We start from the raw sequence: 18,691 nt of genomic DNA, 5'->3' as shown, positions 1-18,691 counted from the left end.
TTCAATAAACTGAAGCATGTTATATCATATCTTCATACTTGTTATATATATGTCACATGGTTTTATAAACACAGCAGCCTGTTGCATTATTTGAGACACTGGCTGGTTGTATCTGATTACACACCATGCTTTAGTGATGAAGGTCATTTCCATATAGTGAAGCAGTGATATCAAGCCTATTAATACAGAACAAATCCAGAGGGTTTTCCAAAAAGACAGGCAGTGTGAGGATGTGGTACCCGGGTGTCCTCCCAGTCCAGTGGCTCCTCTCCGTCATATTGGTGTTCTGTCTGGTGATCTGGATCAGAAAGAAAGGCCAAGGTATGGGTATGATGGGGACTGTGTATTGACCTGTATATTTTCTGTGTTTGTATCCTATCTGTATTTTTTTTTTTTTTTCAAATTGTTGCAGGACTGGTAGATATTTCTTTTGCCAGAGTGGCTTGGAACGTAGTTTTTTTTTTTTTTTTTTTTTTTTTTTTTTTTTTTTTACATATCTGTGTGTCCAAGGTAGTAAATGTTAACAATTTACATATTCTTGCATGTGCAGTTACAGGGATGACTTTGCAGTTTCACAGTAATGGTGGCAAGCAAGGGGAGGGGAGGGGCTCCTGTGTCATTTATAGATAACGGCTCTGTTACTATTACTTTTACTATTGACACTCCTGTTATTTTCTCCTTTTCATGTCTGTTCTATTTTTCTGGGCATCAATATTAAGTTTCATCCTATCCATTCAGACTGATTTAGTTTAGCTTTTCTTTCCATAATGTACTAAAACATCATCAGACAAATACTTTGATTATTTGCACTACTTTTTCATTTGGGTGCCAGTAAATCTAATCTAATGTAATCTAATGTAATCAAATCTATAGCGAGGTGTTTCGCAATTAATTTTTCCAATTATGTTTGTGTGTGCTGACTGAAATCATCTTTCTTAACAATGATTAAACAGATATTTCATTTGTCACAGGTTCACTCACATGTCTGAATCTTCAAGTCTATCGTTGCATGTAATTACTGCATCTGATTCATAATTATACACATGAAAAGTGGTCTGTTAGTGGTCTAACAATATATGTCTGCTATGAAAAAGAGTCAATTAATAGGGAAAGTAACTGATAGCAGTTTTAAGGGGCTTTAGGTGGTTGAATATCATCTATATTAAAATTACACTGTGAAATGACCAGTAGTGCAAATAATGTTCTGTAAATTATAACCATTCTGACTGGAGGTCTTAATTTGGAAAATTTCAGAGGGCTTTTTGGTTTGCAGTCAGTGTACTTCAAAAAACACAACATCGATCTGTATTGAATTCAGAATATCAGAGTCATGATAAATCGAACAAATAGACAATTTTCACTTCAACATCACACTACAAAAAACAAGTGTTAGTCACAAGATTTATTATAGTTGATGTATCCCATATGTCCCCCATGTTTGTCTTGTTTTGTAATATACATAAAATAAACAATAAAAATAAAGTAAAAAAAAAAAAAAAGAAGAAGAATTCAGAATATCAGATTCACTGTGCACAGATGAGACACAGATGGGATTTTTCAGAATAAAGACAGATTTTGTTTTTTTATGTGTTTATTGTTTTTTTTTTCTTTTTTAAACACACAGATAAAACAAAATAATAAAACTAAGCACAGGCTGGGAATGGTAAATAAATAAATAAATAAATAAATAAATAAAATTATATATATATACAGTACCTATACATATACGAGTGTACACACACATATACATATGCACATATATGTACATACATTCTATATGTCTGAGAGGTACAATATACATTATGTAGTATATAATACAATACAATGGAAGCTGGATAGAAAGAAAATCATTTTTTATACAAATGCTCTTATCATTATAGCAGATATGTTCACATTAACATAGTCAAGGAATGGTTTCCATATTCTTTCAAAGGCATTGGTCCTGTGGTGCATGAGACAGGTCAGAAAGTCCAGGGGTATAAATTCCATTAATATCCTATGCCACCCCGCAACTGAGGGAGGTTTATCCAAAAACCAGTGCTGTAAAATATTTTTCCTAGCACAGAATGCTGTAACGTTTTACAGTTTTTTTCTGATATTCATCAGGTATACTGACACTAGGGAGGCCCAGAAGTAGAGAAACTGGGTCAAGTTCAAGCTTCATTTTGAGAACTTTTTGTATTTCAAATAATACATCATTCCAATATTTTTGTATTTTAACACAAGACCAGAGACAGTGAGTAAGGTCACCAATTTCTGTCCTGCATTTCAGACAAACTGAAGACACATCCTTTCTATATTTGTGAAGACGGCTTGCAGCAACATGTGCTCTGTGCAGTATCTTAAACTGCAATGTTCTTGTTCGGTTACAAACTGAAATTTTCCTTGCATTATCCCAGATAACGTCCTCTCACATCTCCTAAGTTATTACAACATCCAGTTCCCTCTCCCAGATCCCTCCCAGTGTCCGAGCACCAGCATTTGAACACTCCTTCAGACTGGCATAAAAGGTTGAAATGGACACTGCTCCCTAAGGCAGAAGCACTTGTTTCTCTTGTTGTGTGACTTTTGTACCAGTAAGCAGTGAGGTATCTTTCATGATATAATCTCTGACCTGAAAATACAGAAAAAGATGATTTGTCGATATGCCATATTTGTCCATAACTTTGTTGAAAGACATAAGAATAGAGCCATCAAAAAGATCACGCAAAGAGGAAATTCCTTTAGCTGACCAGCCCCTGAAAGCTGCATCAGGGATCCCTGGAAGAAAATTGAAGTTGTTGGCAATCGGAGTGAAGATTAAGACAGATGTTTTTAATATATGTATTTGCTTTTCTTTGTGTGTGAGGTCTAACACCAGCCTATCAGCTACAGCTCAGAGCAAAAGACAAGATAAGGCCAGACAGAGTAAACTAAGCTGCTGTGTACAGATAGAGAATGCTACATGGGAGTCACAGTAACAGGAGGAAACACTGAAGAACAATGCTTGAAAAGGTCATGTTTTGTAGAAAAGGTCTATCGTGTGAGTGACATCTTGCCTGTATAACGATCTGTAAATGATCACTGTTTAGAACTGCAGAAGAGCCATATACAGAGTGTATTTTTCAATGGATCACAGTTTGGGGGTTCTCATTCCTCAGGCGGTGATGATGGCTCAGCATCTGAATGTGAAAGTAGGAACATCTTTGATCCAGGAGGAGAAGTTGGTAAGATAAACTGCTATTAACCCTTAAGACCTTGACCTATTTTTGTAGTGACTTGTAATTGAATTTTTCTCTATATCTTTTCCTAAGGGATTTATTGCCATTTATTATATTATCATCTTCCTTTTGCATTTTTCAGTAAAAATCAGACGTTTTCCTATATTTAATTTACAGATCATGCAGATGTTCATAAAAGCTCAAAGTAAATTCAAAGTTTGAAGAAAAACGTAACTTTTTCAGTAAAATACATCACTAACGTAACTTCTTCTTGGTAGTTCTTCTCAGTTCAACTGGACTGGTTTAGCTCTTTTCCACCTTCTTCCTGCCTTCAAAAAAGTTTAACCAGTCCAGTCAAACCGAGAAGAACTACCAAGCATCATGACTTGACAAATGAGAACCTACACAGACACTAACGTAACACAAAAACAAATGTCTACAACCACTGTCATGTGTCAAAGTACATGGGTTTCACTGGTGAATCAGTGTTACAGAACATGATGTGTATGTCCATGTTCACTCTGGAAATAGATCATATCTGATGTTGCAGGAAAACAGAAACTGCATTTTACCTGAATTTTATAAATACACTGAAAAAATGAACAGCTCAAAAGTTATCAAACATTTTAGATCAGTAGACGCTTTTGGTTGTCAGCAGTTGCTTAGGGTTAAAGGGATTTTAGTATTAGTATTAATATGTATTTTATTTAGCTGCAGTAGACCAAAATGTCATACTACACATACTACACTCCAACAACAATTACCCTCAACAATAATTATATAATTAATATTTATTGTCAAAAAAGATGTTACTGGATAAAATTAAGAACAGGTATGAAATTAACTTTACAAACATTTGCTCTCTTCATCATGCACATGGTGATCACTGGTGATGATAAGTTTGTTCATTTATTCATTGATTTATTTATTATGTAATATATAGTAGGAGACATTTAATTAAAACTAAAAGTGTTGTCAGTCCTGCTATCAACAAACTCACAATACATACAATGCTTACAATCTAGGTATGGTAAGACTGATAAAACTAAGTAGTGACGATGGTTGCGCACATGAATGCAGCAACTTTTGGCTCTCTTATACATGAACGCTGATGCATCAACCATTTTTTCACTTTCAAATAAAGTGTGTATTCTTTGCTATATTGAACATGTGCAACTTAACTATTAGTCAGAAATTCAATGACTTTATTAACTTACTCAAATTTGCCCTGGCAATAACCCACCTTTTAAATATTTATTTATTGCTATTTATTGGTTTCATACTCTTGTTTTTTCCTTAGATTGCACATAATAGATGTAGCACTTTTAATTTCACTGAACTACACGTAAAATGACAATTAAGGCACTCTATACTTGAGGCAAAATCCAACAATTGCCAGGTCAAATTCCACATTCTACCGGAAAACATGAAGTGGAAGAAGATTAATTTCCTGGATAGCCCCAAAACCTTAAACTCAATCTCAAAGAAGAGTTTAAAAAAGCAGAACTAAGATTAGTTGGGTTAGTCAGAACCCAAATTTCAATTCACAGCTTCTTTGTTATTGGATGAAATCTGCTGTTCATGCATAGTCCTTACAAATTTACATTGTGTATTTTAATTTGATGTCTTTTGAAACTATTGAACCTGGAGGTATTTACATTTTTTGCTGAACACTGTGAGAAAAGATGACAACCCTTTGATCAAAACTTAGTTTGGGAAATGGATATTTTTAATAGTCACTGTGTACGCATGTCTGTTTGTGTGTATCTAAATGTGTTTGCACAACTATGTGTGCCTCCACGTCTGCCAAGTGGATAGTTAAGCCGGGCACTTTTGCAACAGCTATTAGTTTCCATAACAGGCAGGCTGACTTAGAGGTGAGTGCTCCACTTGTGCGCCACACAGTCCATCAGAGTGGAAGGGGTTCTTACACCCAACACTTCTTCCTTCCTCCTCAGCCGGCTTCAGGTCCAGGACCATGGCACAACAGGCTTCCATAGACCCCACCAAGATGGGGGTGGGTCGGGCGATTGCTGTGCTGACCTCAGGAGGCGATGCCCAGGGTAAGTGTGTGGTTTGTCAGGGTGGTATGTGTGCCTCGAATACCATAGAAGCTGTGTTTGCTGTTCGGTGGTTCTGACAGTGTGCAAGTATGAGACAGGGACTGAGTCACAAATCAGAAACTTGTCTAAATTCCAAAACTAATATTAAACACTTAATATATATCTACAAACATATATATTTCCCCCTGACATTTCCCAGTGAAGCCTACTGTCTACTCTTCTGTCACATCAACTTTATATGCTCACATTCATACTATTTATACATTCACACTTACATGAAAATCCAAAGACGTCTGTTTAACTATCTGTCTCCTCAAGTTAATACATGGAAAAGTGTTTCATTCATTACTTAACTGCTTAGACTCTCAGTCTTGGAAGGTACTCCTTTGACCTTTAACTTGATTAGGAGTATCTCCTCTGTGACCTTTGAGAAGTGAATCTGACCCCACACACCCCCTCGAGCATGAGACTATGAGGCAGCATTATTGCGGTCACATCTGATTTTGTTTTTATTTTTTTTATTTTATTTATTTATTTTTTTTTATTTTGCCTGTGATAGATATGTAAATGTAAATCTGGCTGCTCCTCACACACTTTCCAGTCTGGAAAAATGCATAATTCTTGCTACACGCTTACCTTTTTCACCATGGTGATATGCTTTAGTCCAGGTTTCTTCGTCCTTTCCTCCTTCGTTTCTTGTTATCGCCGTCTGTTATGAATGCTAATTTTAGACTAATGACCTTTCTCTCATATGTTTGTAAAATTGTAAGCTGGAGTGGGTGCCCCGTCACCCTTCCTTTTTCTCCTCTTCTCTTTTACACTGTAAGTGGAGATGCTGTTGGCACCCTCAGAGTTAATCTATCCACATCTTGTCCTTTAAGTTACCCATCTGGGTGTCAGGCCCTTTGGCATAATGTAGACTTCTCATCACCACAGACCATTTGACTGTTAAATAGTTTTTGTTACCAACAGTTTTAGCTGTTGTTGCTCTTATATACTGCTCAACAAATGGAGCAGTAAGTTTGAGTAAAAGGTTAGAAAAATAAATGCTTGCAGACCTGAGATGTTATCATCATACACTGTAATAGCATCAAATATCTCACTAAGGTTAATAAACTGTTGCAATTCTGCCTGAAATGCACTCAAGTAACTGAAAACTTAAAGCAAGCCATTCCATTTGAAGAAAAACCAAGTGAAATTCATATAATTGTGTCAGATGAATAGCATACACAAACTGTAAAATAAGACCTAACAATACACTGTTTTTGTACACCATTTTCCCATTATTAGAGTAAAATGTATTTGTTATTGGTCCCTATAAATATAGTGGCTAATGTCACCCCATACAATGCACCTCCAGGTATGAATGCCGCTGTGAGGGCCACTGTTCGAGTTGGACTCTACACCGGAGCTAAGGTGTTCTTTGTCCATGAGGTAAATAATACCTTTTTATTTGCTTTACTAGGACATTTGAATGACTTTATGTGTATAATGTCACAACTTTAAGTGTTGGACCAAAATAACAGCACATGCCTGAATATAAATATGTCTGTGTCATGAGGTCTAATTCTTCTTTCCCAGCAATGACCGCTGTTCAAGGAGCTTACATGGTTTTTTTTTTGTTTGTTTTTTTTTGCTGACAGGGTTACCAGGGTTTGGTGGATGGAGGGGACAACATCCGCCCAGCAACTTGGGAAAGTGTGTCAATGATGCTACAGTTGGTAAGTACACATTGAAGCATGTTTAACTAATTTGTCTGTATGTTTACTCTGGTTTGAACTTGTGAGACAGATGATGAGTGTAACTGTAGCAGGTATTTAATCCCTACAGGGTAGTTCTATAGGTCAAATGGTCATTTAAATGCTAAAGTTCATGAAAGAGACACAGTTAATGGATGTGAGGTCTCAGATAACACTACCCTTCTCTTGATCTGTCATTCTTGCTGAACATCAGGGTGAGTTAATATTCATACAATGTAATAGAATCAAAATATCTTAACTAAGGTTCCTAGCTTGATGCAGGTCAACCGAAAACTAATGAAAGCATCTGCTTGAAGTGCATCCAACTGATTTTAAACTTAAAATAAATAAGCATTTACTTTTGATGAAAAACCAAGTGAAATCCATATGGTTGTTGCAGAGGAATAGCACACACAGCTTGTACAGAATAAAGCTAACAATAGAATGTTTTTATCACCATTTTCTGCTAAAGCTCATAAAAGGGTCAGAGTAATTGGATGTGAGGTTTCAGATAACTTTTGTTTTTGCTGACCATCAGGGTGGGACAGTGATCGGTAGTGCCCGCTGTCAGGACTTCCGCACCAAAGAAGGTCGAACCAAGGCTGCCCTGAACCTGGTCAAACTGGGTATTACCAACCTGTGTGTGATTGGAGGCGACGGCAGCCTGACGGGTGCCAACCAGTTTCGAACAGAGTGGAGTGAACTGCTGGCATCTTTGATCAAAGCTGGTGAGACTACAGACCACCAAAAAAACAGTTTTTAAGCATCCTATGTCTGTCCAGTCATTCTGCAAATGTAAAATGTATCGCATTTAAGATAAGATAAGATAAGATAAGATAAGATAAGATAAGATAAGATAAGATAAGATAAGATATACTTTATTGATCCCCCAAGGGGAAAATTCAGATTCATTTATCAACCAAAGGGTGTAAAACAATTGGCCCGCTGGGCAAAGCTGGCCCTTCAAAGGTCCAATCTGGCCCAAAAATTAAACAGAAGACACTGACAGTAAAGACACCAAGGAAGTCACTGTGTCTTGACCAGTTCTTTTAACGTCATAAAGTTAACTGGTATATTTTTCGGTTCCAGATGCCTGTTACTAAATGTTTTATGCCTTTGTAGATCCATTGTGATGCTTAAGTTATAATGTACATGTGTAAATGATAAACTGAGACATAACATTGTTTAAATTCCACTTACTTCTTTTAATAAATTTCAGGTTGTTTTTGTGAATTAATAGTTTGCAAATGTAAAGATTTTTGCACTTTATATTGTTTTTTGTGCTAAAATAAAGAGAAAAATTTGGAATTATCTTTATTTATAAGTTATTATGATATTAATTTACTAGTCCAGCCCATTTGAAATCAAATTGGTCTGTATGTGGCCCCTGATGTAAAATGAATTTGACATCCATGCATTAAGTGGTTTAGTGAGGATGTATTTATTCATCTGTCATTTTAATGTATGCCCAGGTAAGATTACAGCAGAGGAGGCCAAGAAATCCTCTCACCTCAACATCGTTGGAATGGTGGGTTCCATTGACAATGACTTCTGTGGCACTGACATGACCATCGGCACAGACTCCGCCCTGCACCGCATCATAGAGATAGTGGATGCCATCACCACCACAGCGCAGAGGTAGGCACTATGGTCCACTGACCAGGGCATGGATTAAGTCTCATCCAGGACTATTTTATTTCCTATTCATTTATTTTATTTTGTGAGAAATTTTTTAAAAAATTTTTTAGTATCAGACTGGGCTTACAGTACAGTGCAAAAGTCTTCAAATATCATCGGGTTTTTGTTCTTTTAGCAACATTATAATGACCACACTTACATTTCTCAATATCAGCATCAAGATACAGCTGGAATATACAGCAAATATGGGAAGAATATAAAAGCAAAACATCAGAAAAAAGTATGAATATTGTAGAGACTGAATAAGGAAAAAATGAAAAAAGAGAAGAGGGGAGCACTGAAGGAAGAGTGGTATTATATAACACAAGATCATGTCAGAAAACTTAAAGGCCCTTGACACAAGACAATATGTACTAAGTACTTAGTACTTCATGTACTAAGAGCAAATAAAGGTCACAATAAATGCTAACTTTTGCCTGTATTATCCATTTAGATATGATATTTTGGTGTGTTTCTAATATTATGTATGTATTTTCTGTGTTGTCTTTTTCTTTATCTTAATAGAGAAACTAAAAAATAAAAATGTATGCTCATTACAACCCTGTGAAGATTACAATGCTAAAGATGACCTATGACTTTTGCAGAGTATTGTAATCCATGACTGGGAAACTGGCTGTGTTATAGTGAGTGAATAAATCCTGTCACTGGTATGAAAGTAAGACCCTTTAACTACATGTGTCCTTCTGCAGTCACCAGAGGACCTTCATCCTGGAGGTCATGGGCAGACACTGTGGGTGAGTACAATCTGTTCTCTGGTAAACAACCTTTATTAATCTCTGAGGAATCTATCATAGAGCTCAGGTTCCAGAAAAGTAAAATAACTTTTTTTGTTTATGTCAGTAACATTTCTACTTTTCTGAAATACAAAATTCCAAAACCATCATTTATAGCAAGAAAATGAGTATTTTCTGTCTTTCAAAACATATATGATGCTCATTGCAGGTAACTTGCACAGTTCTGACATATATTCATATTTATATCTAGGACAGAGGAGACAATTAAGAAATCTTTTGTGTGGTCTTCTCCTGGCACAGTTCTGACATCCATAATGTATCCACGTAATATGTTAGCATAAAATAATCATTGTGTGGCTGTCTGGGTGTTTTTCCTCAAATAAACACAGCTGAACTCTAAATGCTTTTCATTGTCAGTTACCTGGCTTTGGTGACAGCTCTGGCTTGCGGTGCTGACTGGGTTTTCATCCCAGAGATGCCCCCAGATGATGGATGGGAAGAGCATCTCTGCAGGAGACTGACAGATGTAAGTATCTTTTGTGTTCCGTCACCTTAATGATCATGTTAAAACTGGTTCTAGATATTCCAGACTATCAACACCAAGGGGAACATACCCACAGGCCACAGTTACCAACACAACAAGATATTTAACACTATGTTTCAAAAGACTGTGTCACACAGAGAATATGGTGTGAAGCTTTATATTATATCTCTGTTAGCTTAGCTCAGTTTTTAGACTGAAAACAGCCTCAGCAAAAACCACAGAGTCCCTCTATTTCTGTACGGTTTGTGTTGTCAGTATCTGCACTAGAGATTTGTTTTGATCATCCAAACAAGGACAGAACTGTCAAAGTTTAGTCTGAAGTGTGTATTAACATGAAACATACATGGACATAGTTACTTTATACCTTCATGAGCTTTATTAAAACTCACCTGTGTAGAAGAAATGGTGCAATTTCAGCATCAAACTTCATTTTTTTTCCTTGAGAGCTGTGTCCAGTGGTGAAAATTCCAGTGCTTCTATTTTAGCCCTAGATGGTAAGGACTAGTATTACCTGTAAACCTTTGGTAATTTGTAATAACTGAAGAAGTCGTCTGTGATCTTAATCCAAATAGACCATGTCTATAATTTGTAAAGTAAAAATTCTTTTGCAAATCACATACCCTCTTTCAGCAAATGCAGAAGTCCTGTGATGATACTAGTCATATGAGCATCAACATCACTGTAATTTAATAGAATATGCCATTTTTGTTTTTGTTTCTTCTGCACATTCATTAAATGTTTTTTCCAGGATGCAGTATGATGGAGCTTATGCTGCTACTGATAAATAAAAAAAGTAAAAGTGTTTGGGTGGCTAATGTCATGATATACATAGTAAAGACTTAAATTTTTCAGAGGTGCAACATCTGAAAGATGATGAGATGGATGACAAGCATGACCGTTACAGAATGAAGCATTTTCTGTCTTCATCTGTATCTGGTGAATCTGCCCTTGACATCAGAACTGAGGAATAATGTCAGTAAATGCAAGTAAAAAACTACCATGAAACACAAATGTTGGGGGTTAATTTCCATATCGCAGAGATCCACAGGTTAGACCACAGGTTAGGTCACACTCTGATTTTGAAAAGAGTTGCTTCTCATTCTCAGCTCCTTAGCATTTTCAAGCTCATGGGAGATCAGTATAGTGAGTTCAATCTTGTTTTTGTTTGTTTGTTTGTCTGTTTGTTTGTTTTTTCAGCAAAGAGGTCGTGGTTCCCGTTTGAATATTATCATTGTTGCAGAGGGAGCGATAGACCGTAGTGGTAAAGCTATCACCTGTGAACAAATCAAACAGGTCAGTGATGATGGAAAACATTAGCATAAATGACTCCCCATGACTGTCAGACTGCTCATAAAAATATTAATATCTGTCTGTCCAGCTGGTCTCCACGAAACTGGGCTTTGACACTCGCAGCACCATCTTGGGCCACGTACAAAGAGGCGGAACCCCCTCAGCCTTTGACAGAATCCTGGTAACTAACTCATATTAAAACTAATTCTAATCCATGAAAACAGTATGAAGAAATGAATCCATATTTTTCTTGGTTCCTCACCTGTTCCTTTGTTTCTTGTCGTGATTCAGGCTAGCAGGATGGGTGTGGAGTCAGTGATGGCTCTGCTAGAGGCCACTCCAGACACTCCTGCATGTGTGGTCAGTTTGTCGGGAAACATGGCGGTCAGGCTTCCTCTGATGGAGTGTGTCCAAGTGGTGAGATAAGTTTGTTCATCTGTAAAGTCAACTGCACTGCAACACTCTGAAGTACACAGCTCTGATTACAGTGGATTTGTAGTGAACAGTCAGGTGTCAAAACATGATCTGAGTTCGGAGAACTTCATCTGGTTAATTTAGAATCAAAAATTTACATTTAAATGTATACGAAAATGAATAAGTTTCCAAGACATAAAATGTTTTTTAAAAAATGCATTTTTTAATGTGGCTACGTTCAGACTGCAGGCAAATGTGGCCCAAATCTGATTTTTTTCCCCCCTATGTGACTCAGGTCAGATTCTTTTATGACAGTGTCAACAGCACAAGTCACATGGAATCTGCTTGGGCCACTTTCAAATGTGCGGATACATATTGGATTTTTAAAATGCGACAGCAATCTGAATGGCCAGGTCGCATTTATCCAACCTTTCCAGTTACTCCCGTTACTGACACAGCAAACGTAGAGACCCGGAGGTAGGCTATTTTGAGTTTCCGACTAGTTTAATGCATTTACAATTCCCATACACACATAAACATTGCACTATCCACGGGCTGACCTTTAGCACCACAATGTTTTCACAATCATCGGACTTGTAGATCACCAAACCTTGAACCCAGCCACAACAAAACTGTTCATAGCTGGACTAGGCTTTTGAATTCTTGCACTGTGTAGTAACTTACACCCAAAACGAGATAGTTAACTAATTGCATGTGAGTACAGGGTGGCAGGGACCAGACGGACGCTGGTGAACACCGGTAGCTCGTAGGGGTCTATATCCTTCATATCTTTGATCCTCTACAAATACCTTGCTTAGCAGTCGTGTTGAGCTTCTCCTAATAGGGACTCCTTGCTTTTGCCACCGCCTTATCCATTTTTTTTCTTAAATCTTGATTTGTACGGCTCTTTCCTGCACGTCTGTACTATGCTGTTGCCCATAGCAACTGATAAGTTGCTATTGCCATTTTGTAAGTTCAAAATGGTGCAGCCTTCCAGATATGTCACGTGATATGACGTATGCCCTCATTCCTAATTACATCAGGATCTCTGTTGCGCATGCGGGTCACTTCAGGGTCATGTTCAGTTTATACTCAAAACTGATAGAAGCTGCATTTAATATGTAATATGAAGGAGCACACAAAAAAATTGGATTTCACCAAAAAATCCGAATTGTGCATTACAACCTACTTTCTGAAAGTAGCCTTAGACATATTAGATGTTTTCAAATGAATTATTGTCTACATCTAACCTTTCCTAAGTAAGTTACAACAGTTTTTTGATCCATATTAGGACATTGTAATGAATCAATGCTACACAGTGTTAGAATTTAGATATCACAGAGTCTCCAAATGTAGGACCAACAAACAAGAGAAATATCTCTTTTCATGATCTTTCAAAACATGTGGACAGTGTTGATGGTTCAAAAATTTTACAAAAGAAGCTATTTAAGCCACAGACAGTAGTCTCAATCACTGGGGCTTCAGCACTTATCAGTGAAATACTCCTTTGTATTTTCTTTGTCAACAGACCAAAGATGTGACCACTGCTATGGCTGAAGGGAGATTTGAAGATGCCGTGAAGCTCAGGGGAAAGTGAGGCATGCATGCTTTTGTGTTATTTACATAAATTTGTATCATGTTGAGTTGAAATTGAAATGTTGCACTTTTTTTTCACAGGAGCTTTGAGAATAACTGGAACACTTACAAAATGCTCGCTCATGTGCACCCCCCAGATGTAAAGGTGAGGAAATAGACTTCTTCACCCATTTGATATCATGGTAAGTACTTTAAACTTATTCAGATAAATATCTCATTTCTTGTGCCCCTGCCAGAGTAATATCAATATTGCTATACTGAACGTGGGCGCTCCATGTGCTGGGATGAACGCTGCAGTCCGTTCAGCTGTCAGAATCGGACTTCTGCAGGGTCATCAGATGCTTGCAGTGCACGATGGCTTTGATGGCTTGGCTCATGGGATGGTAAATTCTACTATTACACAAAGAAACATTAACTGTCACCATAGTTCATTTGCTTTAATGTGTACAAATGATTAATGATGTGTCCCTGCACAGATTGAGCCCATTGGTTGGTCTGGAGTAGCAGGATGGACTGGAAAGGGGGGCTCAATATTAGGCACTAAAAGGTGAGATATTTCAATAATGTACTCTGTAAAGAGGTACAGAAATTATAGTATTTGTGTCAGTGTTTGGAAATGTATGTTGATTTTTACAAACACCAGCAGTTGTTGTCAATCATTGGTATTTTAGAGTCCTTCTAAAGACACATGCCTAAATTCAATCTCAGAATCAACATCAATCCTATTAACTTTTAGGAAGTCTCACTGTTTTCTGAAATACTATGTGTAACTACGTGAACTGCCAAACTGAAACAGGTTGAATACTTATACAAACACAGCATCCCCTTCTTCCTTTTCTCATTTGCTTGAAGATATTAATAAAACTTATGACTTAAAATTATTGTACATCAAAATGTATAAAGAAAAACATTCTATCATACTAACGTAACATGCTATCCAATAAAACAAGTGATTTAGCAGCGAGTGAACACTTTTGCAAGGTAATGTATGCACGCCACATTCCCTTCAGGGGTTCAGCCCCATTGAAGGTCTGATCCTGGAATTGGGAATGAGTAAACATTGATAAAAGATGTTCTGTCCAAAAACAGCAAATGTTATGTACTGTTCATTGTCTATTTCCTTCTGTTTCAAAGGTCTCTGCCACATGACTTCATGGAGGAGATCAGTCTGAACATCTCTAAGTTCAACATTCATGCTTTAATTATTATTGGAGGCTTTGAGGTGAGGAACTAAAACGTCCTCTAGTTCGGTTTAGTTGCCATTATATACATATACATATACATATACATATACATATACATATACATATACATATATACTATGTCCATATAGACTAAATGGCAATATGTAAAATCTGTCACAATGAAAGTCATTTGTTTCTGATTATGACTGATTTTGGTTTCTTCATGCCTTTACCAGGCATTTGCTGGAGGTCTGGAGCTTGTTCAGGCCAGAGAGAAGTATGAGGAAATGTGTATTCCTCTTGTTGTTATTCCTGCTACTGTCTCCAACAATATCCCTGGATCTGACTTCAGTATCGGCGCCGACACTGCTTTGAACACTATAACAATGGTAACGTCACTAATTAATTATGAAGAAAAAGCTTACAGTACCAGATAATCTAAAAACTTTACATTCATCCTCTGGTTTTTAGACATGTGACAGGATCAAACAATCTGCTGCTGGCACAAAGAGAAGAGTCTTTATTGTTGAGACAATGGGAGGATACTGTGGCTACCTGGCAACAATGTCGGGTCTGGCATCTGGAGCTGATGCTGCGTACATCTATGAGGAGCCGTTCAACATTCATGACCTCGAGGTTTGTCCTCATAGATCTACAAAACCGAGGAAGCTTTGTGATGGCGTACAGAGAATGATGGTCCAATGGCTTATTTGTTTGTAGGTTAATGTAGAACATCTGCTGGAGAAGATGAAAACCACAGTGAAGAGAGGACTCATTCTGAGGTGTTTACAGTGATTATTGTCTGAACAAATTCAAATTTACTCTGAATTTCACTGTAGTTTAGTTTCTCATTCAACATTATATTTTTTTCAGGAATGAGAAATGCAATGCAAACTACACCACAGACTTTATCTTTAACCTTTATTCAGAAGAAGGAAAAGGAGTTTTTGACTGCAGGAAGAATGTTCTTGGACATATGCAGCAGGTGTGTCATTTCATACAGACCTGTTTGCTGTGCACAGTCTCATTATTTTCGACCCATTTCAACTCTCTTCACGTATGGCATTCTGTCTTTTGTCCTTAGGGAGGAACACCCAGCCCCTTTGACAGGAATTTTGGCACAAAGATGGGGATCAAGTCTGTGTTATGGCTGACTGATAAGCTGAAGGAATGCTACAGACATGGTGTGGACATGATTATAGTCAAAGCACGATTTTCTAGTATGAAAAAACTCCCTTTGCTAATGCACTCTGTCTTTTTAACATCAAACCTCCAGGTCGCATCTTTGCCAATTCTCCAGACTCAGCCTGTGTGCTGGGCATGAGGAAGAGAGGTTTGGTTTTTCAGCCACTGGCAGAACTTAAAGAAGACACTGATTTTGAGTAAGACTTCATTTTTATATCAATTATTTAAATAGTGTCTTCCTTCCACTGTTTGTACTTAGTCATATTATATTAGTACTTCTTTACCTGATTATTTGACATCAATTTAACAGAGAGCTACAATTAGTGTATAAATCCACTAAAAATCAACTATTAATATAGCTTTCATTGCTTCATTTCATGTTTGTTCTGACATATTGGTATACCCTTGGATAAGCTGCTGATGATACATGAATGGGGTTTCAAAATTAATCAGTATCTGTAAATAATCATAGGGAAGACAGTTGAAAGCATGTTGACATTAGTTATGCATACATGGGTTTTTCTTTAATCCTTTCTCACCTAATACTGCTTCATTATTTTTAACTGTGTATTTGGGTGTTTTGAAAGGTGCCAATGAGTAAAATACATAACAATAATAATGATAATATAATTTACATTATTTGGTCACCTATCCTTTGAGATATTTGTTATAATACAGATTCTTTCACGAAATATTTTTCTCTCCAGACATCGTATCCCAAAGACAGAGTGGTGGTTAAAGCTGAGACCCATCCTGAAAATCTTGGCCAAATACAAGATTGACTTGGACACTTCTGAAATGGCTACGATGGAACACATTGTCAAGAGGAGAGGCCTCGTCCCCTAGTGTCTTGTCCATGTGATTATTCACACATACATTCAGGACCTGACCGGTCTTTCTTTTAAAGCACTTCGTAAACTCAGTTTAAAGTGCAATATTATTAAAACTAAAACTACCAAGTTTCAAAATAAACATTCAAAAAAATTGAACTGGTGTGTATTTTTTTTACAGAAAACCACAGTATGGTATTAAAAAACACCATTAACCTGCTTTGAGTTGTCTCCCATTATTGAGGGTCCTCTCCAGCTGCAGTATTTTAAATGTACAAACCACTTAGTGTAGATATTTTACAGTCCCTCCAGGATTTCGCGGGATTTTTTTTTGGATTGTTGCGGTCTAAAATGCCTGATTTTGCAAAAAAAATTGCAGTGAAAGTTGCGATGATTTGAGGCTTCTTTTATTAAAGTCACAGGAACATGGGGATTTGCAAATGACCTGGAAGAGTCTTTTTTGAGTTTTTAGCCTTAAAAAGCACCAGGAAGCCATGATTTTAAACAAAACAGGCTTTTTTTCATTCATTCATTTATTTGTTTTGAGCAGCCAATGAGAGCGGCGCATCACAGAACACCAGCCAATGAGAGCGCAGCATCACAGAATGTCAGTCAATGAGAGCGCAGCATCACAGAACACCAGCCATTGAGAGTGTAGCGTCATGGAACGTCAGCCAATGAGAGCGCAGCGTCACAGAACATCAGCCAATGAGAGCGCAGCGTCACGGAACATCAGCCAATGGGAGCGGAGCATCACAGAACGCCAGCCAATGAGAACGTAGCATCACAGAACACCAGCCAATGAGAGCGCAGCGTCACAGAACATCAGCCAATGAGAGCGCAGCATCATGGAACATCAGCCAATGGGAGCGGAGTGTTACAGAACGCCAGCCAATGAGAATGCAGCGTCACAGTACGTCAGCCACTGAGAACGTAGCATCACAGAATGCCAGCCAATGACAGCACAGCGTCACAGAACGTCAGCCAATGAGAGTGCAGCGTCACAGAATGCCACCCAATAAGAGCAGAGCATCACAGAACGCCAGCCAATCAAAGCATAGCATCACAGAATATCAGCCAATGAGAGCGCAGCGCCACGGAATGTCAGCCAATGAGAGTGCAGCATCACGGAACGTCAGCCAATGAGAGCACAGTGTCACGGAACGTCAGCCAATGAGGGCGCAGCATCACAGAATGCCAGCCAATGAGAGCACAGTGTCACAGAACATCAACCAATCAAAGCATATCGTCACAGAACGTCAGCCAATGAGAGCACAGCGTCACAGAACGTCAACCAATCAAAGCATAGCGTCACAGAACGTCAGCCAATGAGAGCACAGCATCACAGAACGTCAACCAATCAGTGTGCAGCATCACAGAACGCCAGCCAATGAGAGCGCAGTGTCACGGAACATCAGCCAATGAGAGCACAGCGTCACAGAACATCAACCAATCAAAGCATAGCGTCACAGAACGTCAGCCAATGAGAGCACAGCGTCACAGAACATCAACCAATCAAAGCATAGCGTCACAGAACGTCAGCCAATGAGAGCAGAGTCACAGAACGTAAACCAATCAGTGTGCAGCATCACAGAACGCCAGCCAATGAGAGCGCAGCGTTACAGTACGTCAGCCAATGAGAACATAGCGTCACAGAACGTCAGTCAATCAGAGCGAAGCGTCACAGAACGTCAACCAATCAGGCTGCAGCATCACAAAACACCAGCCAATGAGAGCACAGGGTCACACAACCTGAGAACCTGATCCTTAGTTGTTCTCTTTCCTGTTGTGCTGTTACACAGTTATAGCAAATATTTTTTTGTAATAAATAACTTACATATACAAATGCAATGTAGAACAACATCACTTTCATCCAAATACATGCAGTACGTTATTAATTTCAATCCCTCCAGGATTTCGCGGGATTTTTTATTTATTTTATTTATTTATTTATTTTTTTATTGTGGCCTAAAATGCCTGATTTTGCGGCAGCTTTTCAAAAAAAAAATTGCGGTGAAAGTTGCGATGATTTGAGGCTTCTTTTATTAAAGTCACAGGAACATAGGCATTTGCAAATTACCTAGAACAGTCTTTTTTGAGTTTTTAGCCTTAAAAAGCACCAGGAAGCAATGATTTTAAACATAACAGGCTTTTTTTTTTTCATTCATTCATTTATTTGTTTTGAGCAGAAGAAAAATGTAAACATTTTTTTCT

The 18,691-nt window shown here is 37.8% G+C and overlaps 1 protein-coding gene across 1 annotated transcript; it reads left to right on the top strand.

Annotated features, from left to right (window-relative positions):
• Positions 1-195: 195 nt before the first annotated feature.
• Positions 196-16,493, top strand: pfkmb (phosphofructokinase, muscle b). Its single transcript, XM_030135483.1, has 24 exons — positions 196-321; positions 3,141-3,206; positions 5,159-5,263; positions 6,624-6,697; positions 6,907-6,984; positions 7,541-7,730; positions 8,475-8,640; positions 9,390-9,434; positions 9,852-9,960; positions 11,176-11,271; positions 11,357-11,449; positions 11,560-11,685; positions 13,211-13,275; positions 13,360-13,423; positions 13,515-13,661; positions 13,755-13,825; positions 14,413-14,500; positions 14,699-14,851; positions 14,934-15,098; positions 15,183-15,244; positions 15,336-15,447; positions 15,547-15,646; positions 15,739-15,844; positions 16,355-16,493. Exons 1-24 carry the CDS (start codon positions 231-233, stop codon positions 16,491-16,493), a joined length of 2,511 nt encoding a protein of 836 aa, XP_029991343.1. The 5' UTR covers positions 196-230.
• The last annotated feature ends 2,198 nt before the right edge of the window (positions 16,494-18,691 follow it).

Source organism: Sphaeramia orbicularis, chromosome 5 (assembly GCF_902148855.1).
Source record: "Sphaeramia orbicularis chromosome 5, fSphaOr1.1, whole genome shotgun sequence".
Classification (NCBI taxonomy): domain Eukaryota; kingdom Metazoa; phylum Chordata; class Actinopteri; order Kurtiformes; family Apogonidae; genus Sphaeramia; species Sphaeramia orbicularis.
This window is presented reverse-complemented; position numbering and strand designations above follow the sequence as displayed.